This window comes from Epinephelus moara, chromosome 22 (genome assembly GCF_006386435.1).
Source record: "Epinephelus moara isolate mb chromosome 22, YSFRI_EMoa_1.0, whole genome shotgun sequence".
NCBI lineage: Eukaryota > Metazoa > Chordata > Actinopteri > Perciformes > Serranidae > Epinephelus > Epinephelus moara.
This window is the reverse complement of record NC_065527.1, coordinates 39346747-39360442: the sequence shown is the minus strand read 5'-3', so window position 1 is coordinate 39360442 and position 13696 is coordinate 39346747. Positions and strand designations below refer to the sequence as shown.

Below are 13696 nucleotides of genomic sequence, written 5' to 3'. Positions count from 1 at the left end.
TAAGACATAGATCTCTTCCTTGAAGAACCAACTCAACATATCAAATTCCGACATCCAAAATAAGTCGGGATTCTTCCCCTGAACTTTTTCAAACAAAGATTTCCTCAAGTCATTGTACAAAGGGCAATGAAACAAGAAATGAAATTCATCCTCAACAATATCAAGATCACACAAAACACAAATACGCTGCTCTTCAGGGATACCCTTATACCTGCCCACTTCAATTGCCAGGGGCAAGGTACCAGATCTTAATTGTGCACACAAGGACCTCTGACCTCTCCCTAAATTTAAGGTTAAGTATGGTTCTGTATAGTAGTCCTCTTTAATTTGAACATAGCTTCTAAGTTTGGGTTTCCTCCAAATCTCCTGCTTCCATTGTTTCTTATGGAGATTAAATATTTTTTGTTTAACTGTATCTATCTTACACTGCAGGTTATTACTAAAAATATAATATAAATCAGAGTGAGAGAATACTGCAGAGACATCTCTTGACCAAGGGAAATTATGGGCTCGATCCCATTTAAAAATCTTTTTGGTTAGCCTTTCGTCTGGCAGCCGAAGAAGTCGGTTCCAGAGCCGAACCATTTCGCATCTTTGCTTAACAAGACAGGATTCCCAAGCTGTGTCCCCATCAACAACACCCTTTGCAGTGAATTTATGAACTCCAAGATAGCACCTCAGGGCGCGACTCTGAATCGTGTTACTTTCAGGGGAATCCCTAAAGCCCCATATTCCAGCCACATAAAATAAGACTGAGCCAACCATTGAATTAAAGAGCTTAGAAAATGTTAAAAACCCAAGGTCAGGACACCTTTTAATTTTATTCATTACTGACCCTAAAGCCCTTCCTGCTGACTCTGCCAGTACTTTCCTTCCTTCGTAGAAATTCATATTTTCTGTAAAAACAAAACCAAGATACTTATAAGAAGAGGTATATATAAGAGGTCTCGATCCAAGCTGGAATATATAGCTACTTTGCTGCACATGATTATTTCGAAAATGCATAATTTGTGTCTTTTCACTATTAATAGCCAGTCGCCACTTATAGCACCATGAACTCATAATATTCAACATCCTCTGTAAATTAATTTCTGTCTCAGCAACCAACAAAATATCATCGGCATATAACAAAATACTTAAATTAAAGTCTTCAATATCTATGCCAAGCTTAGCCTGCTTGATTTCTTGAGCCAAATCGTTTACATAAAGGGCAAATAAAGTCGGGGAGAGAACATCTCCTTGCTTAACTCCAAATGGAGTAGGAAACCAGTCAGTCCTAAGATTATTTAACTGAATACAAGCGACTGGGTCCTTATATAGGGATTTAATTGCACTATAAAATTTACCACCAATACCAGAAGATATCAATTTATATTCCAAAAGGTCTCTATTTATCCAATCAAAGGCTTTTTTAAAGTCGACAAAACAAACAAAAGTCTCTTTATGCTCCTGTAATCTTGCTCTCACAATAGAAGATAAAACATAAATATGGTCAATACATGCCCTGTTTTCCCTGAAGCCATTTTGCTCATCCACCATCACACCTCGAGACTCTAAAAAATCATTTAATCTATTGTTCAGAACACCTGAATATAATTTGTAGACTGTACTAATTAGACTGATACCTCTGTAATTTAAAGGAACTCGTGGGTCCGCTTTTGCAGATTTAGGAATAGGTTTGATTCTAGATTTGTTCCACACTGATGGAATAATACCATCCTGGAAACACTTCTGAAACAAACCATGTAAAGTCCTTAGCATACTGGGAGCTTTTAGGGCTTCGTTAGGAATCTCATCAACTCCTACAGCTTTATTTAATTTTGCTTTATCAGCAACCTTCTGCACCTCCTCTAACGTGATGTCATCATTCAGTATATGGTCAGAGCAATGCATTGCATTGTTCATATCTTTCTCCAACTCACCCTTCAGTCTGCAAACTTCATTTAAGAAGTGATCATTAAATAATAGAGGATTATTGCCAGTATACAGATTACGATAATCCCTTTCCCACTGTTTAAGTATCAAATCAATTTCAAAAGAAGATTCACCATCATCCTTTAAAATTTCAAGAGGAATAAGTAAAGTCTTTTGAGGGCCAAGTTTATTTATTTCCCTCCAGAATTGCTGTGGGTTTCTACTTTCTAGCTGTTCTAACTGAAGTGCTTGTCCTCTTCTGAAGCGTCTTTTGAAATACCTAAGCCTTCTATCAAAATTGAATTGACACTGTTTAAATTCATCTTTCAGATCCCTTTTCTTATGTTGCTCCTTACATTTAAGAAACATTTTTTCTGCTGAGTGCAATTTAGTCCATAATTCATTTAGCTCAGTATTCCAATATGGACGCTTCATTCGATGACACTTCCTCAAAATATGTTTTTTGAGTGTTCCATGCTTGTCCATCTCCTTATACAACAGCTCACAGAGACGATCATAACACTGGTCGATATTACCCTGTTTATTCTGACCACCTTCAAGCTGATGTAAAATCTTTAAGAGAGCCCTACAGCACATTTCAGAGGATAGAAAATTAACAGGGAAATTTCTATTTTGTCTCTTAACCTTGAACTCAGTACGTACACTTTGAGAATTATTAAGGAGATTCCCCGTTTGAAATCTTAAACCCAATATTGAGTGGTCTGGCAGTCTACTGCGCTCATCAATCAGACTGAGAGCTTCATGTCCAACCCTCTCCGCAAGATCAGAGGGAGTATAAACATGAAATTCAATACATGTATTAATGTCTACTAATGCCCCCCGGCTGTATCTAGGCTAACGGCTAACATGCTAACTATTATTTCTATGTCACTAGTCACTTGAAACAAATTTAGGACGATAGGAGACGGGTTGAAATATACCGAAATTTCCCTTTAATAAAAGTCAGATAATGTTTGATGTGTGATGTTGTTAAACCCATTAATAATCGTTAGGTGAATTTGCACTGTGATGCTAACATCATTTAATTTAAAATCTCAGGCAAAATGCTCCGTAAGAGCCAAAGTATGTTTGTGACATTTTTTTATGTATTTTAGTAAAAAAAAGAATTACTGAACATTTGAAGAGTCAGAACTCGGTTATCGTATTGGTTGAAAAAAATCCATACAGCGCATCCCTACTGAATACTTTGGGTTGTGGACCAAACATGACATCTGAGAATGTCATTTTTCATTATTTGGGACACTTTAGAGACCAAACAACTATCGATTCATTGAGAAAAAAATTAACAGATTAATCAAAAATGAAAAATAGCCCCACTGCACAGAGCTCTGACCTCAACCCCCTCCGGCACCTTTGGGATAAACAGGAACACCAACTGTGAGCCAGGCCTGATCACCAAAATTCAGTAATGGACCTCACCGACGCTCTTGTGTCTGAAAGGCAGCAAACATCTGTACAGCTGCAGAGGAAAACAAGGAAGCACCAGTGATACATTCACAGACAGACAGTGACCATCAGATCATGACTCACAGCACCAGCAGCAGCTCCTCTGAGACTGAGCTACTGTAGCCGCAGTCATTAAAAATATTTAACAACCACGTGCAGCTTTCCTATGGGTCAACCAAAAACTCAGTGCTTAGCTTTCCAGCAGTCACCGGCAGCAACACATCAGAACAACAGAAAGAGTCTACTCAATATTGGTCTCCCTCTGCAGAATTACAAGTCACATGGCGCCCACGCTGCCCCAAAACCTTTTTCCCATACACAATCATTACAAAAGGAATGGCTGTAAATCGACCAATCAGTTTTCCTTAGAGTCGCAAACACTCTAAAATGATTCTTTGAAATATAAGAATTCAGCTGGCCTGATAGAACATAATAAGTCTTTTAGAGTAAATTACTTTCAAAACATCTCCCTGAAGAATTTTTTTCCCCATACCGTACATAAGCAAACGTACACAGTATGATAGCTATCAATTTTAACATCACAGTATACCTTAAAACTGGTATACCACTGAAACCTTAATGTAATCAGGGTTCTCACATATTTTAATGGACAAAATCTCAAAACTTTTCCATGAATTTTTAAGAAACCCTAATGAAAAACAAATTTTAGAATTTAATTTTAAAATTAATAATCCAAATGGAAAAACAAGATGGCAGCCATCTCTGCCAAGTCAGTCTGCAGCAACACAAACATAGACAAGGTCATAAACCTGCCCACATTTTATGGTTGAAACTTTATTTATAATTAATAATGTTTGCAGTTTTATGATGACAAATTTGACCAATTTTAGCAACAATAACAACATAAGACGCTGTTTAATTAGGAAGTTCTAATTATAATACCTCATAATAAGAGGTCTCCTTTAAAGCCATTTTCAGACCAGCAACAGCTGCTTGTCAAAATGCAAGATCCTGATTTATTTCAGTTAGAGTAAAGGCGTTGTCACAGGGTTTGTTGTTGCTCCAGGTCACATACATACAAGCACACATACAAAGTAGATTACCTTTATGTGTGTACAGAATGTGCAAATTATGTTCTTCCCCATTCCTAACATTGAGACTGACAAACAAATCTCAGCTCTAGCAATAACTTTCTAGGGTATTAAAATGTGCCTCAAAGAAGTTGATTCTGTTCTGCAGTGCCTTGGCATCTGATTCACCTTCACTTCCTGGTTCATATTTTATCTTCTCGCCTGTACCTGTAGCAACACACACACACACACACACACACACACACACACACACCATTGCAGGCTCTTGGATTTTTTCCACCCTTAAGGAGCAATAAAATGATTCACTCATGTCATAAATTAACCAGCATACCTACCTTCCTCAGTTTCCTTTGCCGTTTCAGGGAGTTCTCTAAACAGGACAGAGTTATTATGGCTTTGTATGTTTTCATTTTTGATTAGTTTTCCTTTTTAAAAATTTAGTTTCAATTTATTTTTGTTTCAGTTAGTTTCCAAAGTGGGTTTGCTCATTTCATTTTAATTTTTAATATTTAAAAATGTTTAGTTGTAGTTCAGTTGTTAATACTTTTAGTATTAGTTTTATTTATTTATTTATTTTTTAAATTATATAATATGGGTTACTTATCGGGGGCAAGATTCAAGAAGTTCAGAATAGGCTTGTGCTGGTTTGAAAATTTTCCAACCGGTTTGATTTAAAGCCAAATATCTAACCGAACCGATATATCGAATTATATACCTAATTTTACCACTGGGGGTCGCATTTGAGCTATTTTTCCCCAATAAAAGCCCATTATAGGTGTAATGCGCTTACAATCCACTAGGCGGCGATAATGCTGTATTAACTGCCAATACACATGAGGTTCCACAAGAAGAAGAAGAAGCAGAAGGACACTTCTCTCGCAGTAGCCAGTGTTGCCAACTTAGCGAATTTGTTGCTATATTTAGCGACTTTTCAGACCCTTCTAGCGACTCTTTTTCAAAAAAGCGACTAGCGACAAATCTAGCGACTTTTTCTTATGTTATTGAAGACTTCTGGAGACTCTGTTGTGAGAGCATGTATCATTCTTATTCTTCTCAACGGGCAGCGGATGCTACCGTGGGCTCCTCTCTCGCCCCAAAGCACTCACAGATGGCCCAGTCCTCCCTCCCAGCAGCAGTCAGAGCAGGAGACGTTAACTCCTCCACGTCCAGAGTGCAAGTGAATCGCGCATGCGCAGAATGCTCTGATCCCGACCTGGTTTACAGTCAGGGCGGGATGTAAATGTAAAATTTTCTTTGTCTAATATAAATCACTGAAAGAAGGTTCATTTGTAGTTCTAAACATATTCAGGGTGTTTTTTTACTCAGTTTTTGTCTCTCCCACGACGTTATTCCTCTCTCCTACAGCAGCCATTACAATTACATGCATATGGACAATTATGCAAATTAGGCGATGACGTCATTTAGCGACTTCTAGCGACTTTAGGACAGCCAATAGCTACTTTTCTTACTGAGGAGTTGGCAACAGTGGCAGCAGCAGCAGCAGACAGCTGAGCGGACCTGTGGAGTCCGCCGTCCGCAGAGCCTCTGAGACAAACTAAACAAAACACTTGTAGCCTCCTCCACTTCATTTAAAAACATACGTAAACCTTATTAAGTTGTCATAATGCATGTTACAATGCAAGATAAGTTGAATATAGTCCCTTGACACGCCGCTTGATTTGACAACAATCAAAACTAAAGAAATTTTCTGTATAGAGGGTTCAACTTAAATGTTTTTTTTAACCCACTCGCTCGTCAGAAATCTACTTGCCTTAAGTCAATTTTTACTTGCCCATATACAAATTGTTTTATATTTTGGCGGTTATCAAATAACAACAAAGTCTGAAGTTAAATGTCATGGAAAAAAAGTTTCACCTACCTCTAACGCCACCAAACTACACTCCTGTTTCCAGGAAAATTTAACCTTTGCTAAGCCCCACCCCTTTGTAATGTCAAGCTGTCGGGGCGAGCATGGAGCCCACATTGTAACTAACTGCCCTCCCTGAAGAAATATTATCATATTTTTGAAAAAAATTAAATAGTGATTCCAGAGGGAGGCAGACAGAGTGCTCTTCAATATATGTTTGAAGGATATATCCAGGATGTCAAACTGACTGAGCAGCAAAAACAGGTTAAAAACATAAATATAGAGGCTAAAGCCTAACATACAGATCAACACAAACGTGAAGCACCACACTACCTGGTGATCAAGACAGTAGACAGTGAATTTAAAAGGAAACTTCGCCGATGTTCAACCAGCTGTGTGTCATCACAGTGTGTGCAGATGAACTGTGTTTAGCTTCCCCTGTGCCGCTGCCAGACGGGTGGGGAGCTCTGGGGGAAGCCAAACATTGTCCCACTGCTAGGGGTGTAACAATCCATCGATCTGGATCAATTTATCAATTTAACAATCAACGAGCCAATGTCATCGATGCAAAGTGAAAATGTCTGGGTCACTGTCAAACAGTGACAGGCAGATGACAAATAGCTGAGAGAAAGAGGACAATGTTATTTAAACAGGAATAAATCAGCGGTCTAAAAATATTTTGGATTTTGGAGAAAATACAGATCAGCAGACAGAGCACATGCTGCATGTAAACAATGCCGTCACAAGATAATAAAACATGACGTAACATTACCTGCCTGGAGAGCCATCTCACTCTGCTAACTTCTCACTACAGCAACATTAGCTGCTCTGTTTCAACAATATCCAGCTGAAAAAATGTGCGTGCAGGCTGAAGTTCAACCGAGCTGTTCTGTCGGGAGATACAGAGACTTAAACCAACGGTAAGTAAGAGAAATAATAAAGTTACATGTCATTTGTTAAGCTATGAGTAGAGGAAAAAAAGTCCACTAGCCGCTAGGGCAATTCATGCAATGTAAACATGCTAAAGCTAATAATGGATCACTAGCAAAAAACAATTTTTCTGTCTATGAATCTAGACAGTTAATACTGAGCTGAATTTGAAACTTAATGTTAAATGATGTTGTTGTTAATCCATGTGTTATGGCTGTTGGGAGAAGTTTGCCTTCAGGAAAGATGATGGTTTGGGTTAAAATTAAGATTTCTGCCAGAAAGGAGCAAAAAGCAAAAGCAAAAAAGAAAGCTGTGGCAGCTTCTTCTGTAACAGACTGTGTTAAGTGGGCAGATGATATCATCTCATATCTATTGCAGGCCCCTAAATCGCATCATATCAAAATCTTTGTAATATCTGCAAATATTGTATTGTTGTCCAAAGAATGGATATAGAATAGAATAGAATAGAATAGAATAGAATAGAATAGAATAGTTTAATTTAATTTTTTAATTTTATATACTTCATTAATCCCCCTGAGGGGAAATTCAATTTTTTCACTCCGTTGTCATTAACACACAGGTCCGAACACACACATGCACAAACAGGACCTATACATGCACAAAGTAAAGAGATGTCAGAGTGAGGGGGCTGCCTTGGTCAGGCGCCCCGAGCGGTTGGGGGGGTTCAGTGCCTTGCTCAAGGGCACCCCGGCAGTGCCCAGGAGGTGAACTGGCACCTATCCAGCCACCAGTCCATGCTCCGCATTTGGTCCAGACGGGGACTTGAACCGGCGACCCTCCGGTTCCCAATCCAAGTCCCTATGGACTGAGCTACTTTATTGTCTGAACCAAATGGTACCAGAAATTCCTCTTTAACAGGGCTCAACATAACATCTACACGTGCAAGACATTACAGACATTACAAAGGACCTAAGAATCTAAAAAATACACAGGATGGAAAATAAACAACACATATCGATACATGGAAGAAAAGGCCCAGCAGCGTATCGTATCATGATGAAACTGGAGATTCACATCCCTACTATCTGTACACACTGCACTGACAAACAGCTCTTTGAATACTGGAATAGTTTACCTGCTTCCCTTCACTAGTTCCTGTACAGCAGGGCAGGTCTTTATTCACTGTTATAATCATTAACTACAATTATCACCCTCCGGTTGTCTGATGGGGTCAGATCAGTCTCATAATGAATGAACTCACGGTTCTTCAGGGTTTTTCAAGAATGCACATGCTCTGGTTCGCAGTTGTATTTCGGACTCACTAATGCACACGATCTGTTTCGCAAATGCACACGCTCTGGTTCACAAATATAATGTTTATGCAAACTTGTAATATAAATTCGGAAATGCACACAATCTGTTTCGCAAATGCACACACTCTGGTTCACAAATATAATTTCTATGCAAACTTGTAATATAAATTCGGAAATGCACACGCTCTGCTTCACAAATATTATTTTGAGGCACATTTGTAATATAAATTCACAGATCATGCGAATCGCTGAATGTGCATTTACAAACTGCTTCTCATTTGTGAACCTCTCTACATTTGTGGGAGAAATCTGTGTGGTGAATTTTGAGACTCCCCTGACGTCGCAGGTCAACGAACGTCACCATTGGCTGATAAATCTGTCAATCCAATGGCTCCTTACATTTTCTCCACACTTTTAAACCAATCGCAGAGCTACTGAGCTACTGTTTGCAGTGTTCAAACAAGATGCGCTAGACTGAAACGGTGGAAGAGACATGGATCAATCTCAACCTGTAAGTAACACATTTATCTTATTATGCCCTCATTGTAAATCATGCAATGTTATTGAACTATAATGAGTTGAAGCGTTTCCTGGCATATTTTATTTAATTTTATTTAGTCGTGCAACTACACAATATTGTTTCAGTTAGTTTTCGGTTTGTTTTCGGAAGTATAGTTTTTATTTTTATTTCAGTTAACTAACATGTTTTTCACACCTAGATTTAGTTAGTTATAATAACCTTGGTACTGACCAACAATCCTTCAATAGGAATTAAAATTCACTCTGTGCCAATCACACATCACTGCCAACCCCCATTATTTACTCTTTAATGAGTGAAAACCAAACAGTACAGATTCAGTCAGATACTTGACGTGTATTCAGATTCACACTGTAGAGACAAACTGAACAGCTGTCACTTACCAACACTCTGTTCTCCACCTTGTCACCTTTGACCTCCAGCTGGACTCTGCGCCTCAGGGTCAGCTTCACCCTCCGACCCACCGCCTCCCGCACACTCTCTGCAACACACAGGGAGTTGGGAACAAGGTTACACCTGACAATTAACACCACAACAGCTTGATGAGTCACATTTACAACATATTACACAATTATTACACAGGAACTTTAGATGGGAAATTTGATCGCCTCGTTTCAGTCCTGTTAAACAGAGCCTTGGCGCTCAGTTTACTGTAACAGAAATAGAACTGGTTGCCACTCCTCTGATGCTAACCATGGAGGTCATTAAAGTGGAAATGATGTGATGTTTTTTGGTGCCTTAATATGGGGTCATGTTTACTATGTCCATCAATGTGAGGCTACAAAAACAACCAACTTATGCAGTATTCACAGTTTCATCAGTGGAAATTATTAGTTCACAACTTGTAACATCCTATTTCTACTCCTTTCTTGTTCCTCAGAGTTGTTTTAAAACACAAAAAAAAAAAATGAATTCTTCATTTACTGTGCTGGCATACAAGCAAATCAAGTGCTTTGTTATCTTCACAAATTCAACATAAAATGGGGTGAGTAATTAATATACAAATAGTCACTTTAGGGGTGGAGCATTCCTTTAACAAAGGTTGTGAATACTGACAATAACAAACATAATTATTAAAACAGAGAAATACTGGTGTTTACTTTTAATTGGTGACACTGATTTTTAGGGTTGCACAATATGCAAAAGATAAAGTAAAAAATTATTAGAGACATTGCAACTGCAATATAAGTTGCAATTTTAGTGGGAATGGTAATTTTTGCATTTAAATTTTACTGAAAAATATTTACAAAATTATAATGATGTGATTTTTGCTGGGGTCTGTACCAAATGAGCACCTTCCCTTAAGTCTAGAACAGTGGTTCTCAACTGGTCCAGCCACCGGGTCGAGAGTTCTCCTCGGTCATTAATTCTTGCGTTTGGCAATGTTGTCAAGCTAGTTTACGGTCTCTCCCTCAAGTAGCCGTCTGTTAGCTATTCTCTCGACAGCAGGAAGTGGCACTTCAAAATAAAAGCTCTGTGTAGGAAAATCAGTGTACTTCAAAAAAATTGTGTGTTTTTTTTTTTTTTTTTTTTTACAAACTTGATGCGTTTGTGAGTCACTTTCAGTCCATTCAGAATGGACCCACGACCCACTTTTGGACCACGACCCACCAGTCTAGAACCACTGGTCTAAAATATGATTTTAGGCCAGGGCCTCTCTGTAGCTAGCCTGGCCTTGCCAGACCCAATTCGCAAACAATGGGTCTGGACACGGAGTGTACATTTCCTCTATTCCCGAGGGGTGGTATCAACGGCTGTCAGTCAAAGTGCCCCTTCACGCAATTGGAAAGACAGAAAACCAATCACAGTAAACGAAATGTGTGACGTAGGCTAGCACAACAGCACTGTAAACAGAGCAGCAAGCAAGTGCAGCGTGCAGCGGAGATGAGCTGTGATGATGTCTGGGAAAGAGTGTTGCTGTCTTCGCGGATTTCCTCCTCACTGTGGACTCCAAGTTGCATGGCTGTGATTCCCAGCTTGGTCGTTTCCCTGACCTGCTCCTCCATGAGAGCAACTAGCGGAGAAACAACAATAGCCACTGGGTTTTCACTGAGTCCCATCTTTTTCCCGATCAACAGAGCCAGTTGGTAAATTAAACTTTTACCAAACCTGTAGGAAGGACGGCAAACACATCCTTTTTTTTTCAATAAAAGCTTTCAGTGCAGCCGTTTGCTCTACTTTTAAAGAAAATGTACATTCCAGTTTGTTCAACACATTTACCATCGCAGTTTCAAAATCAGTAGCTTGTTGTTTACGAAATGCATTCAACCCGCTCCTTGTCCCTCCTATTCTGATGACGTGCCCACCCCAAAGTAATAAACGGCTGTGATTGGCCCGGTAAGCTTTAACCGATGCCAGAATGCGCCTTCATGATTTCATGGCCAGACTGATCTGCAGAGCAAAATAGAATATGAGCTCGCGAGATTAGGATGGTGTAGAGGAACAGCCTTTCTGGACTTCCTTTGAGCCAGTATTATCGATGAACAAGACCCACGAGACCACCGGGGGTCAAATGTTTAGGACTCAACCCCTGTATTACTCCAGACTGGACAAATGCTTCTTTCAGCCATCCTTAGGCCAAAAGGAGGTAAAAAGTCACTTGGGATCCCTCAAGTTTCGGATGCCATCTTAAAGTATCCAGCCTTGGGGCAAAACGCGGTGATGAACGACCCACTAGTTGTCGTGAGACAATGCTTCTTTTCTTAACCCCATTCCATTCACAGTGCCCCGTGGAAATCACGCCCTCCCCTCTCTTACCAAATGTTTCTGTGTGACAAAATTGAAATGTCTGTTGTAGGGTTGGGACTCGTTAGGATTTTAACGATTCCGATTCTTTACCGATTCCTTCTTAACGGTCCGATTCCTTACCGATTCCTCCATTATATTCATTATACTTGCTATACTTAAACAAGTATATAATAAACACAAATGCAATCATACAAATACAGAAACTTTATTCTAACTGTTGCACAGTATTAGATGAAAATACACATTTGTGTGAGGTGTGTATTTCAGATTTAGAGCTTGTATCATCTCCCTGAGAATATATAACCACAAAAAGTGATTCTCTAATTTCTACAGTAACACTATTACCTCAAATTAACCACAGCAATGTAATAAAAAAATACTTATATGCATTATTGCTTGGGCACTGTTATTTACGTGACAACACCTGAACATAACACACACAGACACACATTGGCTGTTTGTTTCTACTGCTCCCCTCGCTGGAAGTCTCGGACCTCCAGCCGCCCGCCTCCGCCTTGATTAAACACTGAAAATAAAATAAAAGAGGGAGACAGGTTTTTCCTATTTTATCTTATTTTGTTTTATCTCTCCCTCTCCCCTTGCTGGAAGCGGACTTCCCTCCTCCTGCTCCCGTCTCAAACACGGAGGTCTCCTCTCCGCTGAGCACCCACGGCGCACGCCCGGCCTGTTAAAGCCTGTAACCATGACAACTGTGTGACACAAACTCAGTGCTTTAGTAATTAAATAATGTCGGGCTTGGTCGGGTTTGGACAGAAATATGCGGCTAATGGAAATGCACGTGACGTTTTTTTTTTTTTTTTTTTTACAATCTAGGAACCGTTTGCAGGAACCCTTACTCCAAATGTGATGGAACCTGTTCCGGAACCGGAACTTTGGAGCCGGTTCCAAAAAAGAACCGGATCCGGATCCCAACCCTAGTCTGCTGGAAGTGAAATTATACATTTTATCCATGTTATAACGTTGTAAATGTGCATAATCCTTGATTGTTAGTTGAATGATGTTTTTCTTATTTCCGTAAGGCAAAAATTAAGGGAATTAAGAAAATAAGATCTTAATCCCTCATTTAACATGGAGCCATACTGCCATCTTGTGGCGGAGTTAAAGTTGGTTCCTATAAGGAGCCCCATATTATATATTTGGAGTTAAAATATAGTTGGGTTTATTAATNAACTCAGTGCTTTAGTAATTAAATAATGTCGGGCTTGGTCGGGTTTGGACAGAAATATGCGGCTAATGGAAATGCACGTGACGTTTTTTTTTTGTTTTTTTTTACAATCTAGGAACCGTTTGCAGGAATGTTATGTTATGTGCTTCCTCATTTTGTTTTTCATTATATGTTGCAACTATAGGTTAGTCTAGAGTGTGTGTATTTGAAGCAGTTTAGGCTATACATGTACTTTGCTGATACACGTGGTATAATAATTGTATTCATTACAATTGGATGTTAAGAACCGATTTTGACCATAATGGGAAGAGTATGTGTCTATCGCGCGTAACATGTTAAAGTATATGATCTAGGGCCGTAACGGTACATGTATTTTGTGTCGAACCGTTCGGTACGCGACTTTCGGTTCGGCACAACCCTGTACCGAATTATTGGGCGCAGGATATTATTTTATTTTATTTTGTTTTATTTTAATTCCGTTTTTGCGAGCCGGACCATTTAAAATATCTAGTTCCCCAACGGACATAATTGAGTGACGCACCGAGTCCCGTAAATCTCCGCGTTCACTTTGTGCATGGTGTGGGTTAAAATGAAAAAGAAAGTGACAAACACATAAGTTGTGAGCCTGCTCCGCCTCAAGCCGGTCGCGGCGCACCATACGCCCGCCGCGAGCCGTTCAGCACCGCGGACAGTCGGACTAATGGGCTGTCGAACCAATGA

The 13696-nt window shown here is 39.4% G+C and overlaps 1 protein-coding gene across 1 annotated transcript in view; it reads right to left on the bottom strand.

Moving 5' to 3' along the window:
• Nucleotides 1–13552, bottom strand: part of LOC126383560 (F-actin-uncapping protein LRRC16A-like) — a 93651-nt gene extending 80099 nt beyond the window's left edge. The window contains exons 1-2 of the mRNA XM_050034074.1: nucleotides 13518–13552; nucleotides 9426–9558 (exon numbers count right to left, since the gene is read on the bottom strand). Coding sequence (XP_049890031.1) covers nucleotides 9426–9558; nucleotides 13518–13552 — 168 coding nt within the window. The remainder of the gene's footprint in view (nucleotides 1–9425; nucleotides 9559–13517) is intronic.
• Between the last annotated feature and the right edge of the window lie 144 nt (nucleotides 13553–13696).